The sequence below is a fragment of the Nerophis lumbriciformis genome, linkage group LG16, assembly GCF_033978685.3.
Source record: "Nerophis lumbriciformis linkage group LG16, RoL_Nlum_v2.1, whole genome shotgun sequence".
NCBI lineage: Eukaryota > Metazoa > Chordata > Actinopteri > Syngnathiformes > Syngnathidae > Nerophis > Nerophis lumbriciformis.
Window position 1 is genome coordinate 7,200,851 of NC_084563.2, and position 26,248 is coordinate 7,227,098.

The 26,248-nt window shown below is 42.7% G+C and overlaps 1 protein-coding gene across 1 annotated transcript; it reads right to left on the reverse strand.

Annotated features, from left to right (window-relative positions):
* Positions 1-612: 612 nt before the first annotated feature.
* g3bp1 (GTPase activating protein (SH3 domain) binding protein 1) lies at positions 613-20,118 on the reverse strand. The gene is made up of 12 exons (XM_061976562.1): positions 19,964-20,118; positions 8,607-8,726; positions 8,415-8,496; positions 8,175-8,348; positions 8,020-8,110; positions 7,853-7,943; positions 5,853-6,096; positions 3,589-3,693; positions 3,394-3,514; positions 3,206-3,331; positions 3,033-3,142; positions 613-1,155 (listed from the first exon to the last, which is right to left on the reverse strand). Exons 2-12 carry the CDS (start codon positions 8,699-8,701, stop codon positions 910-912), a joined length of 1,485 nt encoding a protein of 494 aa, XP_061832546.1. The 5' UTR covers positions 8,702-8,726; positions 19,964-20,118; the 3' UTR covers positions 613-909.
* Between the last annotated feature and the right edge of the window lie 6,130 nt (positions 20,119-26,248).

Sequence of the window (26,248 nt, forward strand, 5' to 3'; positions counted from 1 at the left end):
CGGATCACCACTCCAAGATGGCGGCCCCACGTCTCGTCATACCAGTAGGCAGTAGCGCTCCATGCTGCGTACCCTTGTAACATGTCTGTGTCTAAGTGTTCCAATTTAGCACTGCCACACTTACCGGAAAAGGCGGGACTTTGTTTTAATCAAAATATGAGAGCAGCAAATATTTTGTGATGTCACTTCCTGTTAGTGCACGATCACAATTACAGACTTGGAACACTGACTAAAATGTGCGCACGCAGGAACTAAGTACACAAGGCAGTACTGTACTGTACATTGAAGTACAAGTGTGCCGTTTAAAACACAACCTGTCTCAAATCGAATACTTGGATCAGTACACTTAAGAATATGTCAAGTACTTCCTTTCCGAGACCCATAGTCCTTACTGGCATTTAATTACAATGTTGACAAAATATGACTTTTCAATATTTACTATTTCCAACAGTTTCCTCACTTGGGAATTCAAGACGGCTGCTATGATGAAGGCAAGTGTGCGTCATACCTTTGTGCACTGACAAGTACACTTTTTCTAACCTCGGTGAAGAACGCTGGTCTCACTTTACGCGGCCATCCAGCAGGGAGGTCGGTGAAAGAGGACAGGCGGCGTTTAAAACAGTAAATGACTTTAATTTAGTGGCGTGGCGTTGAGGCGACACGGCGGCGAAGAAGGAGTGGCGCTCGTCTAAAAGGAGGAAGGAGGTCACCTCGGGTCGACGTCCTTGTGGAGAAAGAGAAGAAAAGAACCAAAAGTTCTCTTCAAGTCCACTTCGAGTTCAGCTTGGATAAACAAAAAGTCCCAGAAGTCATCAGCCGGCCAGGGGGCGGGGCCATGGGACCGGACAGTGAGTCAACTAAAGGAGAGAATTTGGTCAAGTCCAATGGTTCCACTGCAGGACTCCAACATCACTGACGCTGAGACGAGTAGCGTCCCTCGCTGGGTCCCGCGCCCCGACCGGAACCGAAACTGGGCTTCTGTGTGGCTCCTCCGCGGGGGAGGGGGCCTCGAGGTCCGCCGCCTCCGATGCGTTCTCTGGGACCGCCGGGTCCTCCTGGGCCGCGAGGCCTGACGTCCCGCCTGTCCCCTTCCCGGGCCATGCGGGTCTTCTTCTCCTCCACGTTCAGGCGCACTTCACCACGGAACTTGATGGGCTGGGAGCAGGACACGGATCAGAACCCAGCCACAATCCAACAACTAAGTCCATTGCAATTCTTTATAAAGTAAGACACATGCTGAATAAGACATGTCTGCATATGTTATATTATTCTTTTATTTTTCCATATTTAACATATTGTGTTGAAGTTTGGGGAAATGTTTATAAAACAAACCGAGCCAATACCGTATTTTCCGCACTATAAGGCGCACCTAAAAACCACACATTTTCTCAAAAGCTGACAGTGCGCCTTATAACCCGGTGCGCTTTATATATGGATTAATATTAAGATTCATTTTCATAAAGTTTCGGTCTCGCAACTACGGTAAACAGCCGCCATCTTTTTTCCCCGTAGAAGAGGAAGTGCTTCTTCTTCTACGCAAGCAACCGCCAAGGTAAGCACCCGCCCCCATAGAACAGGAAGCGCTTCTTCTTCTACTGTAAGCAACCACCCGCCCGCGTAGAAGAAGAAAAAGCGCGTGGATATTACGTTTCATTTCCTTTGTGTGTTTACATCTGTAAAGGCCACAAAATGGCTCCTACTAAGCGACAGGGATCCGGTTCATGAAAAGACGCAATCTCTCCATCCGCACACAGACTATTATTTCACAGCAACTGCCTAAAGACTTTCAAGAAAAGCTGGCTACTTTCCGTGCATATTGTAAAAACAAGATAGCTGAAAAAAAGATCCGGCCAGAGAACATTATCAACATGGACGAGGTTCCACTGACTTTTGATATTCCTGTGAACCGCACTGTGGATACAACGGGAGCACGTACGGTGAATATTCGCACCACAGGGAATGAGAAGTCATCCTTCACTGTGGTTCTAGCTTGCCATGCTAATGGCCAGAAACTTCCACCCATGGTGATATTCAAAAGGAAGACCTTGCCAAAAGAGACCTTTCCAGCCGGCGTCATCATAAAAGCTAACTCGAAGGGATGGATGAAGAAAAGATGAGCGAGTGGTAAAGGTAAGTTTACGCGAAGAGGCCGGGTGGCTTTTTTCACGCAGCTCCGTCCATGTTGATATACGACTCCGTGCGCGCCCACATCACGCTGGTTTTTAATATATTATTAAAGTTTGACTGACCTATCTGACTGTTTTTTTGACATTCCTTTAGCGCAGTTAGATGCGGCTTATAACACGGGGCGTCTTATAGGTGGACAAAGTTTTGAAATATGCCGTTCATTGAAGGCGCGGCTTATAACCCAGGGCGCCTTATGGTGCGGAAAATACGGTAATTAAACTTCAAAAAAGGGTCATTACAATAATACACAAAGTGTGCTACTATGAGCATACCAATCCATTATTTATAAGTTCTAACGTGTTAAAATGTTCAGATATTGTGTTTTTAAAAAAAATGGAAATGATGTTTGGAGTAAAGAACAACAGCCTTCCAGCTTGTATTCTTAAGTTATTTCAATTAAGAGGAGAAAAATATAATTTACGGGGGATATTGATTTTTGAAATAGATAAAGTAAGAAGGAATATAAAATACAAATGTATTTCAGTTTTAGGAGTTAAATGGTGGAACAAGCTCAGTGATGAGCTGAAGACATGTACTTTTTTGTCAAGGTTTAAGAAAACCTTGAAAGGTGAAATAATTGAAAATGATAAAATATAGTAACAATTACTTTCATCCCATTGATTGTTTTAACCTTGATGTTCCAGGCAATCTAATTTTCAGTGAAGGTATAGGATAAGCTTTGGCTTCAGCCTATTCCCTTTTCCGTCATTCTTTTTATTTTATTTTCTTTCTGTGTGTAAATGTGTATGATTGTTAAATATGTCTAATCTGTACTGTTAAACTGGTCACACAAAATGGTTGATTATATGACCGAAATAAACTTATTTCATTCAAGTCTCACTCACCCGACTGCTGAGGATCTTCTGGACCGGCTCGGAGTCGTCAAAGACCACAAAGCCAAAGTTGGGAAGTTTCCCTCCGCTGTTGATCCGCAGCTCCAGAACCGTGCCGTACTCTGTGGGGCACAGGACAGCAACGTGACCGTGATGTCATCACTTCCTGTCACATGGTCACTCACGCTCAAAGAACTCCTTCAGGTCGCTCTTGTCCACGTCGTGGGGGACGTTGCCCACAAAGACCTGGTGGGCGTCGGGGTAGCGGACCATCCTTCGACCTTCCACCTCACCTTGCTCGCCCTCACGCACTGAAACAACACCCGGCTCAGTTGTCGTGTCACTTCCTGTGTGGGCGTGTGTGTGCACCTACCGGGTCGAGGTCCTCGGGAGGTGGGCCCCCAGGGGCGGGTGGTCTCTGCTCTTTGGGGACGCTGGTCTCTCTGCGGTCTCTGGGACGCCGTCTGGGACTCGGACTTCACCTCCGCTTGGGCCTGCAGGGACACGTTCAACTTTAGAACTTCTGACGTTGGTAACCGTGGGCCGGGCCGGGCCGGAGGACACCTACCGGTGCTGTGGGCGTAACTTTAACCACGTGAGGTGGGATTCCGGAGACGGGGACGACCCCGCTGGGCGGGAGGTGCTTACTGGTCACAGACGCCCAGGAGAAAGGCTGCAAGCGTGTTAGCATCACGTTAGCATCCCAGAGGCCAAACCACGGCGTGTTTATTGGTATTACATACGTCACACAGATTCATTTCTCTCTCTCTTGGCTCTAGGTGGAGGCGGTCGCACTCCCCTCCCGCTTTGTCCTGTCTTGTCTACACTTTAAGAGCCACTCTCTCTCTCTCTCTGAGATCTAAACACCTAAACATGGATGGATCAACTGCACTCAACTTCTGTCTGCTGGCTTGGAAAACAACAAACTATCTACAATTTGGCTCCCTCACGGGGCCGTGCTGCACACCTGGGGAGTTAAACTGTGTTGGCAGAGCGACTCCTGGCCTACAGACACACACAACATGGTGTGCACACCTGGCCTTTGCCACCACTTAACTCTTTAGGTGTGACGGATGGATGGAGCAGCGCCAAAAAGGTAGCAGCTTGGTCACCTCCCCTCTCTGTATAAAGTCTTGTAGTTACTGTGTCATAATATGCTGCTTATTGTGGCTAGCAAGGTTTTTTCCTGGCCCCAAACTAAGCCCACCCCGTAGGAGCCCAGTCTGGGATCAACTTTTCCCCACCTTTTACAGGGTGGCGTTCCTGTTCTGTCACCATGTACAATCTAGATCTGTGCTGAAAACAACGTTTACAATGTACTATGCTACACAAGCCTACTTCTGATAAAAACATTCCAATATTGTGTTGGGGGGGAGGGGGTGTCAAGGTGAGCAAATCGAGCGCTCCGACGTAGGTGGTGCGTTTCCTCTGAGCGCACAGTGCAAACAAACGCGACGTACATGACATGTAATGGTCCTTCTTTGCTCAAAATGTTGCATAGATGATGTTTTACACATCTTCAAGCAGCTTTCTGACAGTCGCCGTTTTGAGGGCGGTCTTATTTACGTGGCTCACCTTCGACAGCGTCTTCTGCCCGTCATCTCTGTTGTAGCGGTGTAGCGTGCAAGGACGGGAGTGGAAGAAGTGTCAAAAGATGGAGCTAACTGTTTTAATGACATTCAGACTTTACTTCAATCAACAACGGAGCAGCATCTCCTCATCCGGAAACAACAACACCGGAAATGTGTCCCGTGAAAAAACGTCCGACCGGAAAATCTTCTTTTTCGCTATTTTCTTGTTATGGGACATTCAACCTCCACTGTTACCATTTCTAATATAAAGTAGTGTAAAGTTCTTACTAATATCTGTCAGTAAACTCGCCATGAAAGCACTAAAACATACCCTATGGTCCGGAGAATACGGTACTTGTTAATATTTATAATAATATCACCAATACTTCTTAATATTTATAATAACACATTGACTAATACTTCTTAATATTTATAATAATATCAATAGTACTTGTTAATTTTTGCAACAATATGACTAATACTTGTTAATATTTATAATAACATCACTAATACTTGTTAATATTCAAGTCACCACATGTAAACGGAGCATTGTTGATGTTTTCCAATGTCCTTTATTGGATTTTATGGGCGAAATAGAGGACCTCCCATTGGCTCTGCTGTACACAGAAATTTTATTTAATATTTAGAATGCACTAAATCAAACCATCCATTGTCATGTCTTTCATAAAGATTGTGAACCATAGGCAACAATTTAAAAAAGAGCGCACTTCTCCTTTAATCATAAAGAATAAGTCATTATGGATCACTTTCCATAACTGAGCTTCTTCCGTGGTTTCAAAAGCACATGACAGCGATGCTGCTGTTTCAGGTGGCTGATAAGGTTTGATGTGTTGAAGCATAATTGATGAACATTTGGTGCAAATAGCAGCCAACATGTCTTCCTTTGAAACAGTGAGGAAGTACCACATGATGGACGCCATGTTTATTTGCACTGAGCTGAGGGGAATTTAACCCCTCCTCCAAACTAGGGTAAAAGGAGCGCTTGATATGCTGACCCTATCTTACCTGCAGCACAAGTAATCTCTCCTTGCAGCATTTATTCCTATCAGTTATCAGACCTATTTTGATTGTGATGTCATACTTCCTCATTTGACCTGCACCACTAACTGCTGTACTTGGCCCCTCCCCTTTCACTGTGTAGCAAGAAATGACTATAGCTGGAGTACACCTGGTGGGTACTGACAGTACTGCATTTTTACTTACTTATACACTTCAAGTACACTCATTCAGACACACTCACCCGGTTTTCCTCTGGAGCGACGGGGGCGGGTTCAGCGGCGGCGGCAGGTTCCGTGACGGCGTTGGGGGCGGGGCTTTTCTCTGTCTGCTCATTGGCTGTGGGCGCCTCACTTTGTGTCTCCAGCGCGGCGTCCACTTTCAGATCCACCGCAGCGCTGTCCGTCCCCTTGTCCCCTTCAGGTTCTGGTTCAGGACTCGCCGCCACCGCCTCATCCTCGTCTTCAGCAGGAAGTACTGCCTCAGAACTACACACAGGAACACACACTTTCACACACTCGTGTTGTTGTGACACACACCTGCGCGTTTCTTGCGGGACACGCTTGTGCGTGGTTGTGAGAGACGTGTGTGGTTGTGAGAGACACACTTGTGTGTGGTTGTGAGAGACGTGTGTTGTTGTGAGAGACACTTGTGTGTGGTTGTGAGAGACACACTTGTGTGTGGTTGTGAGAGACGTGTGTTGTTGTGAGAGACACTTGTGTGTGGTTGTGAGAGACGTGTGTTGTTGTGAGAGACACTTGTGTGTGGTTGTGAGAGACACGCTTGTGTGTGGTTGTGAGAGACACGCTTGTGTGTGGTTGCGAGAGACACGCTTGTGTGTGGTTGCGAGGGACGTGTGTGGTTGTGAGAGACACACTTGTGTGTGGTTGTGAGAGACGTGTGTGGTTGTGAGAGACACTTGTGTGTGGTTGTGAGAGACATGTGGTTGTGAGAGACGCGCTTGTGTGTGGTTGCGCGAGACGCGCTTGTGTGTGGTTGTGAGAGACGCGCTTGTGTGTGGTTGCGAGAGACGTGTGTGGTTGTGAGAGACACACTTGTGTGTGGTTGTGAGAGACGTGTGTGGTTGTGAGAGACACTTGTGTGTGGTTGCGACAGACACGCTTGTGTGTAGTTGTGAGAGACATGTGGTTGTGAGAGACATGCTTGTGTGTGGCTGCGAGAGACGCGCTTGTGTGTGGCTGCGAGAGACGCGCTTGTGTGTGGTTGCGAGAGACGCGCTTGTGTGTGGTTGTGAGAGACACGCTTGCGTGTGGCTGCGAGAGACGCGCTTGCGTGTGGTTGCGAGAGACGCGCTTGTGTGTGGCTGCGAGAGACGCGCTTGCGTGTGGTTGCGAGAGACACGCTTGTGTGTGGTTGTGAGAGATGCGCTTGTGTGTGGTTGCGAGAGACGCGCTTGTGTGTGGTTGCGAGAGACGTGTGTGGTTGTGAGAGACACACGTGTGTGTGGTTGTGAGAGACGTGTGTGGTTGTGAGAGACACGCTTGTGTGTGGTTGTGAGAGACACGCTTGTGTGTGGCTGTGAGAGACACACTTGTGTGTGGTTGTGAGAGACGTGTGGTTGTGAGAGACATGCTTGTGTGTGGTTGTGAGAGACGCGCTTGTGTGTGGTTGTGAGACATGCTTGTGTGTGGTTGTGAGAGACACGCTTGTGTGTGGTTGCGAGAGACACGCTTGTGTGTGGTTGCGAGAGACACGCTTGTGTGTGGTTGCGAGAGACACGCTTGTGTGTGGTTGCGAGAGACGTGTGGTTGTGAGAGACAAGCTTGTGTGTGGTTGTGAGAGACACACTTGTGTGTGGTTGTGAGAGACGTGTGGTTGTGAGAGACACGCTTGTGTGTGGTTGTGAGAGACGTGTGGTTGTGAGAGACACGCTTGTGTGTGGTTGTGAGAGACGTGTGGTTGTGAGAGACACGCTTGTGTGTGGTTGTGAGACACGCTTGTGTGTGGTTGTGAGAGACGTGTGTGGTTGTGAGAGACACACTTGTGTGTGGTTGTGAGAGACGTGTGTGGTTGTGACAGACACTTGTGTGTGGTTGTGAGAGACGTGTGTGGTTGTGAGAGACGTGTGTGGTTGTGAGAGACACACTTGTGTGTGGTTGTGAGAGACGTGTGTGGTTGTGAGAGACACTTGTGTGTGGTTGTGAGAGACGCGCTTGTGTGTGGTTGTGAGAGACGCGCTTGTGTGTGGTTGTGAGAGACGCTTGTGTCATGAAAGGTTCTCACCAAGGTGGAGGCTCGTAGAAGGAAGTGGGCTCTTCAGGCAGGACGTCAGGTGAGGGGACACGCTCCATCTCCTCCACCTCGTCCTCATACTCTGTGCACACAAACACACATCAGACAAGAAGTAGCCAAAAGGTGTCACAGCATCTAAAGAAAAAAGAGGCGGTTACCTTCGGGTGCTTCAAAATCAGAGTCAGCAAAGACTTCATCCTGGTAGCGGAAGACATCATTGTGCACGTAGAACTTGTTGGCGACGTTCCCCTGGAGGACGAGGACATGGTGAGGTCACTTGTTGAAGACAAAGGAGGAGGACAAGATGGAGGACCTCTGGTGCCAGGATGAAGGTCTGCATGAACTTCCTCATGGGCTGCATGTTGTTGGACAGTTCTCCCATCACCTGCACGACCACGCCCTCATTGAGCGTGGCGTGAGCGTCCACGTGGCCGATCTTTGTGCGGCAGTCGCGGAAGCTCAGTGCCATGACGCGCTTGTGGATGTCCTGGAAGACAAGGTCCCGACGTCACAACCACTCGTCCTCTCCGCCCTCACGTGGCGTGCAACTTACCGACTGGCCGTACACCGCCCCTTGAGGTTTGCCGCTGGCGTCCAAGCCGCCGTGGACGTACGACGAGTTCTTTCCATAGAACCTGCCCAGGCACGCGCACACACACACACACACACACACACACACACACACACACACACGTCAGCTTGATGCGAGGACGCAGCGCACATGGGCACGTGCGTGCAAGCGTACCTGTGCAGGTAGTCTGGCGCCTGGTTGAGCAGCGTGTAGTACTGTCGGACAAACTCTCGCCCGACCAGCTGGGCACTTGGCTTCTCCATCACCATTTCTTCTTCTTTACTCACTGGAGCTCTGACCACATTGTGTTAGCACGTTAGCACGCAATCTCAATGACTACATTTGCATGCACTACAAAATGAACTTGGATGAAAGCAGATTTTTTTTGACAGATGTACACTTAATAAGACAAACTTTTAAGAACAGGAATAATAAACATAATTAAAGCTGCAAGCAGCGATGGACGGGACCGACTTTGACGGCACATAAAATCCAAAACGGAGCAGTAATTAAAACCCTTTGGTCAACTTTTAATCAGAAGAGTTCAATCTCTCTCCTGTACTATTTTGAAGCCGACACGACAAACGCGCTCAGAGGAGATAATGTTTGAAAAAAGGTGACCGGTTTTTACAAAACTTTTGTTTTGAAGGGGGGAATTGCAAACTTCCTGTTGATTTTTGCTGGGGGTTTGTCAATACCGTATATGAAAAGTAGGTCTAAGTGAGACCTACCGTATTTTCCGCACTATAAGCCGCACCTAAAAACCACAAATTTTCACAAAAGCTGACAGTGCGGCTTATAACCCGGTGCGCCTTATATATGGATTAATATAAATATTTATTTTCATAAAGTTTCGGTCTCGCAACTACGGTAAACAGCCGCCATCTTTTTTCCCCGTAGAAGAGGAAGCGCTTCTTCTTCTATGGTAAGCAACCACCCGCCCCCGTAGAAGAAGCGCGCGGGTATTACGTTTCATTTCCTTTGTGTGTTTACATCTGTAAAGACCACAAAATGGCTCCTACTAAGCGACACGCGTATAACGCAGAATTTAAACTTACATCACAGAAGGTGTCAAAAAACAAGTGAAGCACACAAATACAACACTCGCCGTCATTCCGGGTGGATTAACCAAAGAACTCCAACCGCTCGATATTGGTGTCAACAGGGCATTTAAAGCACGACTGCGAACGGCGTGGGAACAATGGATGACCGAAGGCGAACACACCTTCACTAAGACAGGGAGACAGCGCCGGACGACATACGCCAACATCTGCCAGTGGATCGTAAATGCCTGGGCGGATATTTCGGTCACAACTGTGGTCCGAGCTTTCCGGAAGGCCATTTTGGATCCCGTATTCGCCCAACTTTTTAATTCGGACACCGAAGGAGAAGAATTCGAGGGATTTATGAATGAAGAATAACTTCAGAAAGTGAGCGTTGTTTATTTTGTGTGTTGTGACATTAACGTTCGAGCAACATTATGTTGCTATTGCTCTGCACTATTTTGAATTTTACTATGTTTGTGATTGCACATTTGCACATTACCGTACATTTTGGGAGTGAACAGAGTTGTTAGAACGCTGGTTTTTAATATATTATTAAAGTTTGACTGACCTATCTGACTGTTTTTTTTGACATTCCCTTTAGCGCAGTTAGATGCGGCTTATAACACGGGGCGGCTTATAGGTGGACAAAGTTTTGAAATATGCCGTTCATTGAAGGCGCGGCTTATAACCCAGGGCGCCTTATGGTGCGGAAAATACGGTACATAGATGTGTTTGTTTCATGTCTCTAAGAAATTCCTACTGGAAGTTACAGGCAGTTTTGTCTGAGTTTTCTTCCTAGGGGGCGCTAGAGCGCAATTGTGAGTTTTGGGGTTGGGATTTTTATTACATCGCAAATTTTGCCAGTCCTGATATGTGTGTCCAGTTTGGTGAGTTTTGAAGCATGCTAAGGGGGTCAAATTACAGGTCAAAGAGGCAAAAGTGACTGTTTTTACAAAAATTTTGTTTTGAAGGGGGAATTTCCAACTTCCTGTTGATTTTTGCTGAAGGATGTCAATGAATGAAATCTAGGTCTAAATCAGACCTACATAGAGGTTTTTGTTTCATGTCTCTACGACATTCCTACCGGAAGTTACAAGCAGTTTTGTCTGTATTTTTTCCTAGGGGGCGCTAGAGCGCAATTTTGAGTTTTGGGGTTTGTTTTTTTATTAGATGGCAATTTTTGCCAGTCCTGATGTGTGTGTCAAATATGGTGAGTTTTGAAGCATGTTAAGGGGGTCAAATTAGAGCTCAAAGAGGCGGCGGAATAATAATAATAATAAAACGCACGAAATACAATAGGGTCCTCTGTCCCAAAGGGACATTGCGGTCCCTAATTATGCGAGTCATAATGTAGAAGTCTGTGTCCGTGTTATCTACTTGACCAGCTAACTTTTACCAGTGACCACTTTTAGCATGTAGCTTCTTCTACCCGCCAAGCTAAAAAAGCTGAAAAGACTAAAATGGCTCCCAGGGTTTCAGAGGCACATTTGATCAATGATGGAATTAGTGATAGTGTATAAAAAGTGTGGAAAATGAAGGGAAAATGTGCTATAATTATTGTGTCAAAATATAATTGTATCAAATTGATGGTTGATACTTGCTCTTAGAGATGAATTAAAGATTAGGAATGTAACGGTATTGCAGTTTTAGGATCTTCATACTAACCCCATGATGTGTGACGGTATCAAACAAATACTCGGGTGTAGTTTGTTTTCCTGATGTTTTGTGTTGGCTGGTCTGAAAATAAAGTTACATCTCCCAGGATTTTGGGAGATTCTCTCAGGGATTTCCAGCCCAGCTGACTAACACGCTGTACTAGTGTTGGGCGATATATGGAATATACTGAATATATCGTGGGTTTGTCTCTGCGTGATACAGAAAATGACTACCGTATTTTCCGCACTATAAGCCGCACCTAAAAACCACAAATTTTCACAAAAGCTGACAGTGCGGCTTATAACCCGGTGCGCCTTATATATGGATTAATATAAATATTTATTTTCATAAAGTTTCGGTCTCGCAACTACGGTAAACAGCCGCCATCTTTTTTCCCCGTAGAAGAGGAAGTGCTTCTTCTTCTATGGTAAGCAACTGCCAAGGTAAGCACCCGCCCCCGTAGAAGAGGAAGCGCTTCTTCTTCTACGGTAAGCAACCACCCGCCCCCGTAGAAGAAGAAGCGCGCGGGTATTACGTTTCATTTCCTTTGTGTGTTTACATCTGTAAAGACCACAAAATGGCTCCTACTAAGCGACACGCGTATAACGCAGAATTTAAACTTAAGGCAATAAGTCATGCCGAAGAACACGGAAATAGAGCAGCAGCAAGGGAATATAACATAAATGAATCAATGGTGCGTAGGTGACTTCGACGAGACGGAGCCGGCCATTTTGGATCCCGTATTCGCCCAACTTTTTAATTCGGACACCGAAGGAGAAGAATTCGAGGGATTTATGAATGAAGAATAACTTCAGAAAGTGAGCGTTATGTTTATTTTGTGTGTTGTGACATTAACGTTCGAGCAACATTAAGTTATTGATGTTGCTATTGCTTTGCACTATTTTGAATTTTACTATGTTTGTGATTGCACATTACCGTACATTTTGGGAGTGAACAGAGTTGTTAGAACGCTGGTTTTTAATATATTATTAAAGTTTGACTGACCTATCTGACTGTTTTTTTGACATTCCCTTTAGCGCAGTTAGATGCGGCTTATAGGTGGACAAAGTTTTGAAATATGCCGTTCATTGAAGGCGCGGCTTATAACCCAGGGCGGCCTATGGTGCGGAAAATACGGTATATGAAGAATCAATTCCCAAGAAAAACAGCAGGGGTCCATCGCCTGGCGGTGGTTTGGCTTCAAGCGGGAAGATGTTGAACAGACAACCGTGATATGTCAAGGATGTGGCAAAAGCGTTGCTACAAAAAGTAGCGGCACTGCTAATTTGTAGCATTATTTGAAAAGTCACCCGCTAGAGAATAAGGAGTGCTTGAAACTTTGCATGTCAACATCTCCGTTCGGTGCCACACCCACAAAATGCTGAAGCAACCAGCACTGACCCTATTGAGCCCGACGTCTTCCATTTCCAGATCAACACCGTATGAAACAAATAGTCAACAACAGAAGGAGATAACGTCCGCAGTAACCTACCACATAGTCAAGGACATACACTATTTGATTTTATATTATGCAGCTCATTTTTATTTAACATTTATTGAAATATCTTGTGTGACATCATGCACACAAAATATTGTAGTGGCGTTCTGTACAAAAAGTGCACTTTAATTTAGTGTTGTTTTGATGTCATCTTAGTGACATCATGCACAAAAGTGCACTAATAGCTTGTTTTAAAATGTCTCTGACAATCTTGCACTTTGTTTGGAAATGACATGAATGTTTGTGCCACTGCTTAATAACTGTTTAATAAATACACTTTTGCTAAATTGACTTAGTTGTGATTTCCCTCTCTGCATGAAAGTTTAAAAGTAGCATATATTAATGCAGTATGAAGAAGAATGTTTTAATGTAGACACAATCATCATACTGCTGTGATTACCGTATTTTCCGCACTATTAGCCGCACCTAAAAACCACAAATTTACTCAAAAGCTGACAGTGCGGCTTATAACCCGGTGCGCTTTATATATGGATTAATATTAAGATTCATTTTCATAAAGTTTCGGTCTCGCAACTACGGTAAACAGCCGCCATCTTTTTCCCCCGTAGAAGAGGAAGTGCTTCTTCTTCTACGCAAGCAACCGCCAAGGTAAGCACCCGCCCCCATAGAACAGGAAGCGCTTCTTCTTCTACTGTAAGCAACCACCCGCCCCCGTAGAGGAAGAAGAAGCGCGCGGATATTACGTTTCATTTACTTTGTGTGTTTACATCTGTAAAGACCACAAAATGGCTCCTACTAAGCGACAGGTTTCCGGTTCATGAAAAGACGCAATCTCTCCATCCGCACACGGACTACTATTTCACAGCAACTGCCTAAAGACTTTCAAGAAAAGCTGGCTACTTTCCGTGCATATGGTAAAAACATGATAGCTGAAAAAAAGATCCGGCCAGAGAACATTATCAACATGGACGAGGTTCCACTGACTTTTGATATTCCTGTGAACCGCACTGTGGATACAACGGGAGCACGTACGGTGAATATTCGCACCACAGGGAATGAGAAGTCATCCTTCACTGTGGTTCTAGCTTGCCATGCTAATGGCCAGAAACTTCCACCCATGGTGATATTCAAAAGGAAGACCTTGCCAAAAGAGACCTTTCCAGCCGGCGTCATCATAAAAGCTAACTCGAAGGGATGGATGGATGAAGAAAAGATGAGCGAGTGGTTAAGGTAAGTTTACGCGAAGAGGCCGGGTGGCTTTTTTCACGCAGCTCCGTCCATGTTGATATACGACTCCATGCGCGCCCACATCACGCTGGTTTTTAATATATTATTAAAGTTTGACTGACCTATCTGACTGTTTTTTTTACATTCCTTTAGCGCAGTTAGATGCGGCTTATAACACGGGGCGGCTTATAGGTGGACAAAGTTTTGAAATATGCCGTTCATTGAAGGCGCGGCTTATAACCCAGGGCGGCTTATGGTGCGGAAAATACGGTATATGCATCAAGTGTATTCATTGAAGGCTAAAGCAAAATATCCACATATACATCGTGTCATGGCCTAAAAATATCAAGATATTACTAAAATCTTGGAGAATGATTAGGAGTATCAAAGCCCTTAAATTGATATATTTGTTAAAAACAATTAAAGTGATTTAGGTAGCCCTTTTTTAAAATATTTTTTAGTATTATTACTCTCTGTATGTGCTTGTTTTATTTCCTTGATGCTGAAAGTGCCTTGACTTTTGTGTGAATTATAAATGTATGTTTGTTGTACAATAAAAAAATATATATATTTTTAAATAAATAAAAAACTTGAGGCCCAAAAGAAGCTAGCAGTCTTAGATTAGCTAGTTAGCTAAGAGCTAGCACTGTAGCTGATAGCGAACGAGAGGCAGAATGAAGCTACGGAATATAAAAGTATATTGAACTCGATGAGGTAATTCCTGAAGGAATTGCGTGTGAATGCTCCAATGCTGAAGTTTAACTGGAATCCTGGAATTTTTCTAGAATTGTTTAAGTAGAGCACACCATTTTGAACAGGCTGAATATTTTGAAGTTGGAACAGTTTGAATCAGATGAACTTTGAAGAATGTCACATTGATTTAAATGGGAAATTTCCCCAAAACTTGGGAATTTCTGGAAAAGTGGGAATTTTTGGGAAAAAATGGTAAAACACAACAAACTCCCTTCTTGTCTCTCATGGACACACACCTGTTCTTGTTGACTTTGGACTTATCGGCTGAACAGACAAAGGCCGCGGAACAGAGACACACTACGGGGCTTACACACACACTTGCAACCACAAAAATATACGCCACACATACACAAGCCCCCCCGCCAACCCAACGCCCTTGACGCAAATCCCATAGGGGTGATGAATGGATGGTCAGCGCCTGAGAGCTGCGGCCTACCATCATGACCTCGCCCTCCCCTCTAGATATCTCGAGATGTACGTTGTAATATGTATATGTGCTTTGCTATGGAGGTTTTTTCCCCACTCCAGACTGGGCCCCCTTAGGAGCCCAGTCTAGATTGTATTTTTTTTACTCATCCTTCCCCAGCGTTTGACCCTTTTCCCATCTTTTACGGGGCGACCCATCAGCGTTCCTGTTCTGTAACCCTGTACACTGTAATCTTGAACGGGTTTGTGCTGAAAACAAAGTTTCGTTGTACTTGTGCAATGACAATAAAGACCTATCCTATCCTAAAACACTTGAATTGTCTGAATGAGATGAAATGGTTGGTGTTGGAATTTTTCAAATCGGTCGAGAAATGTTGAAGTAGTAACATGTTGAATTGAGAAATGGTATTACGGAATTCCTGGAAAACCGGGAATTTTTCCAGTTAAAAAAAAAACACTTCGTTTTTTGTCCTGATTAAGAGGAATATTTTGACGGTGGAACTGTTGAAATGCGTGGAAAAATGTGGAAGGAGTAGTCGCCAGAAAAAAAGGGTGGAAATAGGGCTTTGGAAAAGCAAGAAATCCCGGAAACTCCTGGAATTTTTTTTAACTTGGAAAAATGAATTTCTAGAATTAAGGATGTCCGATAATTGCATTTTTGCCGATATCCGATATTGTCCAACTCTTAAATACCAATACCAACCGATATATACAGTCGTGGAATTAACACATTATTATGCCTAATTTGGACAAACAGGTATGGTGAAGATAAGGTCCTTTTTTTTAAAAATGAGAAAATAAAATAAGATAAATAAATTAAAAACATTTTCTTGAATAAAAAAGAAAGTAAAACAATATAAAAACAGTTACATAGAAACTAATAATTAATGAAAATGAGTAAAATTAACTGTTAAAGGCTAGTACTATTAGTGGACCAGCAGCATGCACAATCATGTGTGCTTACGGACTGTATTGATATATATTGATATATAATGTATTAATAACCGAAAGAAACAACCCTTTTGTGTGAATAGTGGGGGGGAGGGAGTTTTTTTGGGTTGGTGCACTAATTGTAAGTGTATCTTGTGCTTTTTATGTTGATTTAATAAAAAATAAAAACCGATACCGATATTTTCCGATATTACATTTTTAAAGCATTTATCGGCTGATATTATCGGACGGTTGAAATGCGTGGAAAAATGTGGAAGGAGTAGTCGCCAGAAAAAAGGGTGGAAATAGGGCTTTGGAAAAGCAAGAAATCCTGGAAACTCCTGGAATTTTTTTTAACTTGGAAAAATGAATTTCTAGAATTAAGGATGTCCGATAATGGCATTTTTGCCGATATCCAATATTGTTCAACTCTTAAATACCGATACCAACCGATATATACAGTCGTGGAATTAACACATTATTATGCCTAATTTGGACAACCAGGTATGGTGAAGATAAGGTCCTTTTTTTTTTAATTATAAAATAAAATAAGATAAATAAATTAAAAACATTTTCTTGAATAAAAAAGAAAGTAAAACAATATAAAAACAGTTACATAGAAACTAATAATTAATGAAAATGAGTAAAATTAACTGTTAAAGGCTAGTACTATTAGTGGACCAGCAGCATGCACAATCATGTGTGCTTACGGACTGTATCCCTTACGGACTGTATTGATATATATTGATATATAATGTATTAATAACAGAAAGAAACAACCCTTTTGTGTGAATAGTGGGGGGAGGGAGTTTTTTTTGGGTTGGTGCACCAATTGTAAGTGTATCTTGTGCTTTTTATGTTGATTTAATAAAAAATAAAAACCGATACCGATAAAAAAAAACAACGATACCGATATTTTCCGATATTACATTTTTAAAGCATTTATCGGCTGACATTATCGGACGGTTGAAATGCGTGGAAAAATGTGGAAGGAGTAGTCGCCAGAAAAAAAGGGTGGAAATAGGGCTTTGGAAAAGCAAGAAATCCTGGAAACTCCTGGAATTTTTTTTAACTTGGAAAAATGAATTTCTAGAATTAAGGATGTCCGATAATGGCATTTTTGCCGATATCCAATATTGTCCAACTCTTAAATACCGATACCAACCGATATATACAGTTGTGGAATTAACACATTATTATGCCTAATTTGGACAACCAGGTATGGTGAAGATAAGGTCCTTTTTTTAAAAATGATAAAATAAAATAAGATAAATAAATTAAAAACATTTTCTTGAATAAAAAAGAAAGTAAAAAATATAAAAACAGTTACATTGAAACTAATAATTAATGAAAATGAGTAAAATTAACTGTTAAAGGCTAGTACTATTAGTGGACCAGCAGCATGCACAATCATGTGTGCTTACGGACTGTATTGATATATATTGATATATAATGTATTAATAACAGAAAGAAACAACCCTTTTGTGTGAATAGTGGGGGAGGGAGGTTTTTTTTGGGTTGGTGCACCAATTGTAAGTGTATCCTGTGCTTTTTATGTTGATTTAATAAAAAATAAAAACCGATACCGATTTAAAAAAAACAACGATACCGATATTTTCCGATATTACATTTTTAAAGCATTTATCGGCTGATATTATCGGACAGTTGAAATGCGTGGAAAAATGTGGAAGGAGTAGTCGCCAGAAAAAAAGGGTGGAAATAGGGCTTTGGAAAAGCAAGAAATCCTGGAAACTCCTGGAATTTTTTTTAACTTGGAAAAATGAATTTCCAGAATTAAGGATGTCCGATAATGGCATTTTTGCCGATATCCGATATTGTCCAACTCTTAAATACCGATACCAACCGACACCTACTCAGTGGCCTAGTGAACCTACTCAGTGGCCTAGTGGTTAGAGTGTCCGCCCTGAGATCGGTAGGTTGTGGGTTCAAACCCCGGCCGAGTCATACCAAAGACTATAAAAATGGGACCCATTACCTCCCTGCTTGGCACTCAGTATCAAGGGTTGGAATTGGGGGTTAAATCACCAAAAAATGATTCCCGGGCGCGGCCACCGCTGCTGCCCACTGCTCCCCTCACCTCCCAGGGGGTGATCAAGGGTGATGGGTCAAATGCAGAGAATAATTTCGCCACACCTAGTGTGTGTGTGACAATCATTGGTACTTTAACTTTATATACAGTCGTGGAATTAACACATTATTATGCCTAATTTGGACAACCAGGTATGGTGAAGATAAGGTCCTTTTTTTTTTTTAATTATAAAATAAAATAAAATAAAAACATTTTCTTGAATAAAAAAGAAAGCAAAACAATATAAAAACAGTTACATAAAAACTAATAATAATTATTATTGTATCCCTTACAGACTGTATTGATATATATTGATATATAATGTATTAATAACAGAAAGAAACAACCCTTTTGTGTGAATAGTGGGGGAGGGAGTTTTTTTTGGGTTGGTGCACCAATTGTAAGTGTATCTTGTGCTTTTTATGTTGATTTAATAAAAAATAAAAACCGATACCGATAAAAAAAAAAAACAACGATACCGATATTTTCCGATATTACATTTTTAAAGCATTTATCGGCTGATATTATCGGACGGTTGAAATGCGTGGAAAAATGTGGAAGGAGTAGTCGCCAGAAAAAAGGGTGGAAATAGGGCTTTGGAAAAGCAAGAAATCCCGGAAACTCCTGGAATTTTTTTTTAACTTGGAAAAATGAATTTCTAGAATTAAGGATGTCCGATAATGGCATTTTTGCCGATATCCGATATTTTCCAACTCTTAAATACCGATACCAACCGACATATACAGTCGTGGAATTAACACATTATTATGCCTAATTTGGACAAACAGGTATGGTGAAGATAAAGTCCTTTTTTTTAAAAAATTATAAAATAAAATAAATAAATTAAAAACATTTTCTTGACTAAAAAAGAAAGTAAAACAATATAAAAACAGTTACATAGAAACTAATAATTAATGAAAATGAGTAAAATTAACTGTTAAAGGCTAGTACTATTAGTGGACCAGCAGCATGCACAATCATGTGTGCTTACGGACTGTATTGATATATAATGTATTAATAACAGAAAGAAACAACCCTTTTGTGTGAATAGTGGGGGAGGGAGTTTTTTTTGGGTTGGTGCACCAATTGTAAGTGTATCTTGTGCTTTTAATGTTGATTTAATAAAAAATAAAAATAAAAACCGATACCGATAATAAAAAATAAAAAAACGATACCAATATTTTCCGATATTACATTTTTAAAGCATTTATCGGCTGATATCAGACATCTCTATCTACAATGGTAAAATGTGTTTAACGTGGAATGGTTTGAAACATGTGGAAATTTGTCAAAATTTGAAAAATGGCCAATTCATTTTGAATGGGAAAAATTTCCCGGAAAACCTGGAATTTTTTTTGGAATTTGTCAAAAGAAAGCCCGCGATTCCTGAACAGGCTGAACAGTTTGAATCGAGTAAAAAAAATGTGGAAAGTAGAGCATGCCAAAATCTTGAGAATAATAATAATAATAAGTTGAAAAAATAAATGCATTTTGGTGTGGAAAATGCTTTAGCGCATTCACACAATTAGTATCAAACATTACCTGGAGGGCACAAGAAAAGAGGACAGGCGGCCATGAGTTAAAATGAAAGCATGGCGCGGAAGAACCGGAAGATGGCGGGGAAGAACCGGAAGTAGACAGCCACGACGTAAAGCGGTCTTACGCCTGTGGCTAATTCCTGAACAAAATGGTTTATAACAAAGTCTTAACATAGGAGCATGAATATCTAATCACACATAAACAGTTTAAAAAAAAAAAAAAGTAAATTCATGCATAATATTTATTTTGTCTTCAGTGCTAATGCCGAGTGGCGCTAAGCTAAAGGCTCCATCCAGGCTATAGACGGAGCCCGGCAGAGATCGACTCACTTGACAAAACCAGGACGTCGAAAAATAATTTAAAAGGCAACTTGAAACATTAACACTTGAGACGATAGTTTACTCACCAGAGTTTGGTGATTTATCGAGTAGTTGTTCGGAGCCAAAGTTGTGTTTGAATGACGACGCGGAGTAAGTAAGAAAAGCACTTTCACAACGTGCTCGCTCGCCGGCTACTGGTACGCTCTGCGCAGCCGCAACCGATAACCCGCCCCCTTTGCATACTCTCCACCAATCAAATCAACGTGTGGCTGCTCTCAACCAATTACATGCAGGTCATACAAGATTCCTTCCTCGCCAACCAATCAGGATGAACTAATCCTCCTCTGGGCTCGCCAACAACGAATCATGAATCTTCCAGTCGTGCGTACATAACGACTGCACTGCTGCTGTTCCGCCGCTAGAGGGCAGTAAAAGTGCATGTTATTAATGTGCTGTACTTTTTATTCATCTGTTGTTATTATTAGATTAGCTCTGATTGGGCCCTCCTTGCCACATTGCTATGTTTTTCCCCTCCAAAATTGATTTAGTCCATGAAAAATATGCACTTTAAGGAGAGCACCTTATTAAAATAAGATTATATCATTTTATGTAGTATTATTTCTATATTAAAGCAAGATGAAACAATAATAATTTATATAATATTCAGAAATGCCTTTCAGAATATTGTATGTAAGGAAACACAAAGCTTGTGTAGCCGTGGAAAACAAAATGGCTCAATGTGTACAGTACATTTCTCCAAGGTATGTGAAGTTATTTGAAACGAACATTGGTGGACAGTTTTGTTGACATTTTTGAAGGGAAGGAAGTGACTTTTTTTCCCTTTTTTTTTTTAGGAGCGCAGGTACATTCTTGCGTCTGGATGAGCGGGTGCGGCTGGTGACAAGGTGCCGACTTCAATGTGCACACACTCATGGCTTTTTAGGCTTTTATGACCTTTATGACCTACGCCATTTCTTTGTATTTTTCATTTTCAAAACCAATACAATAAATAGATTTTTTTTTTTTTTTTTACCTAAAGGGCTCCCCTCAAGTCTCAGTCATAAAAATCCATCCATCCATCCATCTTCTTCCGCTTATCCGAGGTCGGGTCGCGGGGGCAGCAGCCTAAGCAGGGAAGCCCAGACTTCCCTCTCCCCAGCCACTTCGTCCAGCTCTTCCTGTGGGACCCCGAGGCGTTCCCAGGCCAGCCGAGAGACATAGTCTTCCCAACGTGTCCTGGGTCTTCCCCGCGGCCTCCTACCGGTCGGACGTGCCCTAAACACCTCCCTAGGGAGGCGTTCGGGTGGCATCCTAACCAGATGCCCGAACCACCTCATCTGGCTCCTCTCGATGTGGAGGAGCAGCGGCTTTACTTTGAGCTCCTCCTGGATGGCAGAGCTTCTCACCCTATCTCTAAGGGAGAGCCCCGCCACCCGGCGGAGGAAACTCATTTCGGCCGCTTGTACCCGTGATCTTGTCCTTTCGGTCATAACCCAAAGCTCATGACCATAGGTGAGGATGGGAACGTAGATCGACCGGTAAATCGAGAGCTTTGCCTTCCGGCTCAGCTCCTTCTTCACCACAACGGATCGATACAGCGTCCGCATTACTGAAGACGCCGCACCGATCCGCCTGTCGATCTCACGATCCACTCTTCCCTCACTCGTGAACAAGACTCCGAGGTACTTGAACTCCTCCACTTGGGGCAAGATCTCCTCCCCAACCCGGAGATGGCACTCCACCCTTTTCCGGGCGAGAACCATGGACTCGGACTTGGAGGTGCTGATTCTCATCCCAGTCGCTTCACACTCAGCTGCGAACCGATCCAGTGAGAGCTGAAGATCCTGGCCAGATGAAGCCATCAGGACCACATCATCTGCAAAAAGCAGAGACCTAATCCTGCAGCCACCAAACCAGATCCCCTCAACGCCTTGACTGCGCCTAGAAATTCTGTCCATAAAAGTTATGAACAGAATCGGTGACAAAGGGCAGCCTTGGCGGAGTCCAACCCTCACTGGAAACGTGTCCGACTTACTACCGGCAATGCGGACCAGGCTCTGGCACTGATCATACAGGGAGCGGACTGCCACAATCAGACAGTCCGATACCCCGTACTCTCTGAGCACTCCCCACAGGACTTCCCGAGGGACACGGTCGAATGCCTTCTCCAAGTCCACAAAACACATGTAGACTGGTTGGGCAAACTCCCATGCACCCTCAAGGACCCTGCGGAGAGTATAGAGCTGGTCCACAGTTCCACGACCAGGACGAAAACCACACTGTTCCTCCTGAATCCGAGGTTCGACTATCCGGCGTAGCCTCCTCTCCAGTACACCTGAATAGACCTTACCGGGAAGGCTGAGGAGTGTGATCCCACGATAGTTAGAACACACCCTCCGGTTCCCCAGTCATAAAAATGTTAAAAAATTTAAAAAAAGACATGTAATTTTTTTCAATGCCTATCTCAAAATCTGTCGAAAAAAAACGTTGTTTTTTTTGTTTATTTTATACCCTTTTTGTTCAATAAAACCATTTTATTTAAGGCAAAAACACAAAATATGCAACATTACCCCCACTTTTTTCGAAAAAGTGGAATATTTGATGTGAACTAATTGAAGCCTTAGTTATATAAATGGTTCATAAAACATTGATTTTATTGTTATTATTTCTGCCACTACCGCATACCTGTATCCGCAGCTGTCCAAGGTAAACAGCCTCTGGCATGTTAGGACAAGGTGGGTTACTTCGGGACAAGGAATGGCTCTAAGGGCTGGCTCAGTCGGGGGGGGGGGGGCGGGTTCAAGTGGGTAAATAATATGAAATTATTTATATAGCACTTTTCATGCACAGGCAAGTGGCAAGCACAAAGTGCTGTACAAAAACAAAACAACAACAAAATACAATAATAGAAGAAGAGAAGAAAACACACACACGCACACAATAGCACTATTGACAATAACAAAGCAAAAACAAAACTTGGCCTTATGGATTTGAGGCAAAACGCCACCTTTGAGGCATCCACACTGTAAAATAACTAAAATTAACGCTGTTAAAAAAAAAAAATCAATACAAATAATAATTATATATACAAACCCCGTTTCCATATGAGTTGGGAAATTGTGTTGGATGTAAATATAAACGGAATACAATGATTTGCAACAACCCATATTCAGTTGAATGCACGACAAAGACAAGATATTTGATGTTCAAACTCATAAACTTTATTTTTATTTTTTGCAAATAATAATTAACTTAGAATTTCATGGCTGCAACACGTGCCAAAGTAGTTGGGAAAGGGCATGTTCACCACTGTGTTACATGGCCTTTCCTTTTAACAACACTCAGTAAACGTTTGGGAACTGAGGAGACACATTTTTTTAAGCTTTTCAAGTGGAATTCTTTCCCATTCTTGCTTGATGTACAGCTTAAGTTGTTCAACAGTCCGGGGGTCTCCGTTGTGGTATTTTAGGCTTCATAATGCGCCACACATTTTCAATGGTAGACAGGTCTGGACTACAGGCAGGCCAGTCTAGTACCCGCACTCTTTTACTATGAAGCCACGTTGATGTAACACCTGGCTTGCTGAAATAAGCAGGGGCGTCCATGGTAACGTTGCTTGGATGGCAACATATGTTGCTTCAAAACCTGTATGTACCTTTCAGCATTAATGGCGCCTACACAGATGTGTAAGTTACCCATGTCTTGGGCACTAATACACCCCCATACCATCACAGATGCTGGCTTTTCAACTTTGCGCCTATAACAATCCGGATGGTTCTTTTCCTCTTTGGTCCGGAGGACACGACGTCCACAGTTTCCAAAAACAATTTGAAATGTGGACTCGTCAGACCACAGAACACTTTTCCACTTTGTATCAGTCCATCTTAGATGAGCTCAGGCCCAGCGAAGCCGACGGCGTTTCTGGGTGTTGTTGATAAACAGTTTTCGCCTTGCATAGGAGAGATTTAACTTGCATTTACAGATGTAGCGACCAACTGTAGTTACTGACAGTGGGTTTCTGAAGTGTTCCTGAGCCCATGTGGTGATATCCTTTACACACTGATGTGGCTTGTTGATGCAGTACAGCCTGAGGGATCGAAGGTCACGAGCTTAGCTGCTTACGTGCAGTGATTTCTCCAGATTCTCTGAACCCTTTGATGATATTACGGACCGTAGATGGTGAAATCCCTAAGTTCCCTGCAATAGCTGGTTGAGAAAGGTTTTTCTTAAACTGTTCAACAATTTGCTCACGCATTTGTTGACAAAGTGGTGACCCTCGCCCCATGCTTGTTTGTGAATGACTGAGCATTTCATGGAATCTACTTTTATACCCAATCATGGCACCCACCTGTTCCCAATTTGCCTGTTCACCTGTGGGATGTTCCAAAAAAGTGTTTGATGAGCATTCCTCAACTTTATCAGTATTTATTGCCACCTTTCCCAACTTCTTTGTCATGTGTTGCTGGCATCAAATTCTAAAGTTAATGATTATTTGCAACAACAAAAAAAAGTGTATCAGTTTGAACATCAAATATGTTGTCTTTGTAGCATATTCAACTGAATATGGGTTGAAAATGATTTGCAAATCATTGTATTCCGTTTATATTTACATCTAACACAATTTCCCAACTCATATGGAAACAAGGTTTGTGTATATTGTCGGAGGCAGATATTTACATACATCCGAATTTAAGTGTGACTTCTTTTTATTTCATTGTCATATTACAAAACAGCTAGTGTTTTTCTCCCAAATGTGGTCTTTTGGTTGTCTGCAAAACTGTGTGCTTAACCTTGAATGAGGAATGTTAGAGAGAGCGATAATAAGCATTTGTTTTGGCTAGAGAGACATGACTGCCAGGGGGGGAGGAAGACAGACTTAAGAGGAGAGGGTTTTGGTCGAGGGGGAACAGACCATCATGGCGGCGCGATAGAATGTTCTATACTGGACTGGTCTAAATGTATATATATATATATGTGCAAAGCTTTGCAAATACATTACAAAATACCTATTCTGTCTCTGGTGGTTTTTCAACTCAGCTTTAAGTGTCGTAAAGAGCTTGGGAGCGACTTGTGACTTGAATTCCCTGGGAGGAACAACTGGTCCAAAACGCAACAATTTATATATATATATATATAATATATATATATATATATCTCCTCACTTTTAAGTAGTGGCGGCTTTATTTTGCCACGGTGTCGCACCACTGTCAAATACATATAAAAGAAAACGAAACTGCAGGAAAGCTATCGCCGAAATGACCTTGTGATTTGATATTTTGACGTCGTTGGACACGAATATCCAATTTTGTCAGAGCATTTGTAAGTCCGAAGAGACCAATTTCATCACAGGTCCCTTTTTAGCCAGAGGAGGGGTGCCCAAACTTTTTGCCTCCAAGGGCCAAAGTGAATATGTGCCGATGGTTTGCAGGCCCAACAGCTGAATGAGGAATGTAGCTTCATATATAGCTCCATTTGTGTTTCATCTGACATCACATGGACAAAGATAAGACCTTCTGGAGGAAAGTTCTGTGGTCAGATGAAACAAAAATGGAGCTGTTTGGCCACAATACCCAGCAATATGTTTGGAGGAGAAAAGGTGAAGTCTTTAATCCCAGGAACACCACACCTACCGTCAAGCATGGTGGTGGTAGTATTATGCTCTGGGCCTGTTTTGCTGCCAATGGAACTGCTGCTTTAAATGGGACAATGAAAAAGGAGGATTACCTCAAAATTCTTCAGGACAAGCTAAAATCTTCAGTCCAGAGGTTGGGTCTTGGGCGCAGTTGGGTGTTGCAACAGGACAATGACCTCTTTTATATGTATTTGACAGTGGTGCGACACCGTGGCAAAATAAAGCCGCCACTACTTAAAAGTGAGGGTCTTTTACATGAGTAATACATTGTGTATATATATATATATATATATATATATATATATATACAAACCTTGTTTCCATATAAGTTGGGAAATTGTGTTATATGTAAATATAAACGGAATACAATGATTTGCAAATCATTTTCAACCCATATTCAGTTGAATATGCTACAAAGACAACATATTTGATGTTCAAACTGATAAACATCTTTTTTTTTGCAAATAATCATTAACTTTAGAATTTGATGCCAGCAACACGTGACAAAGAAGTTGGGAAAGGTGGCAATAAATACTGATAAAGTTGAGGAATGCTCATCAAACACTTATTTGGAACATCCCACAGGTGAACAGGCAAATTGGGAACAGGTGGGTGCCATGATTGGGTATAAAAGTAGATTCCATGAAATGCTCAGAGGTTGGGTCTTGGGCGCAGTTGGGTGTTGCAACAGGACAATGACCTCTTTTATATGTATTTGACAGTGGTGCGACACCGTGGC

What these genes read in the sequence shown, in the direction of transcription:
- g3bp1 (XM_061976562.1), bottom strand. Translation starts at nt 8,701, where the DNA reads ATGGTGATGGAGAAGCCAAGTGCCCAGCTGGTCGGGCGAGAGTTTGTC. An exon ending in GCGCCAGACTACCTGCACAG is followed by an intron (nt 8,497 to 8,606) that starts GTACGCTTGCAC and finishes GTGCCTGGGCAG; the next exon opens with GTTCTATGGAAAGAACTCGT. An exon ending in AGAAGATCCTCAGCAGTCGG is followed by an intron (nt 1,156 to 3,032) that starts GTGAGTGAGACT and finishes TCCTGCTCCCAG; the next exon opens with CCCATCAAGTTCCGTGGTGA.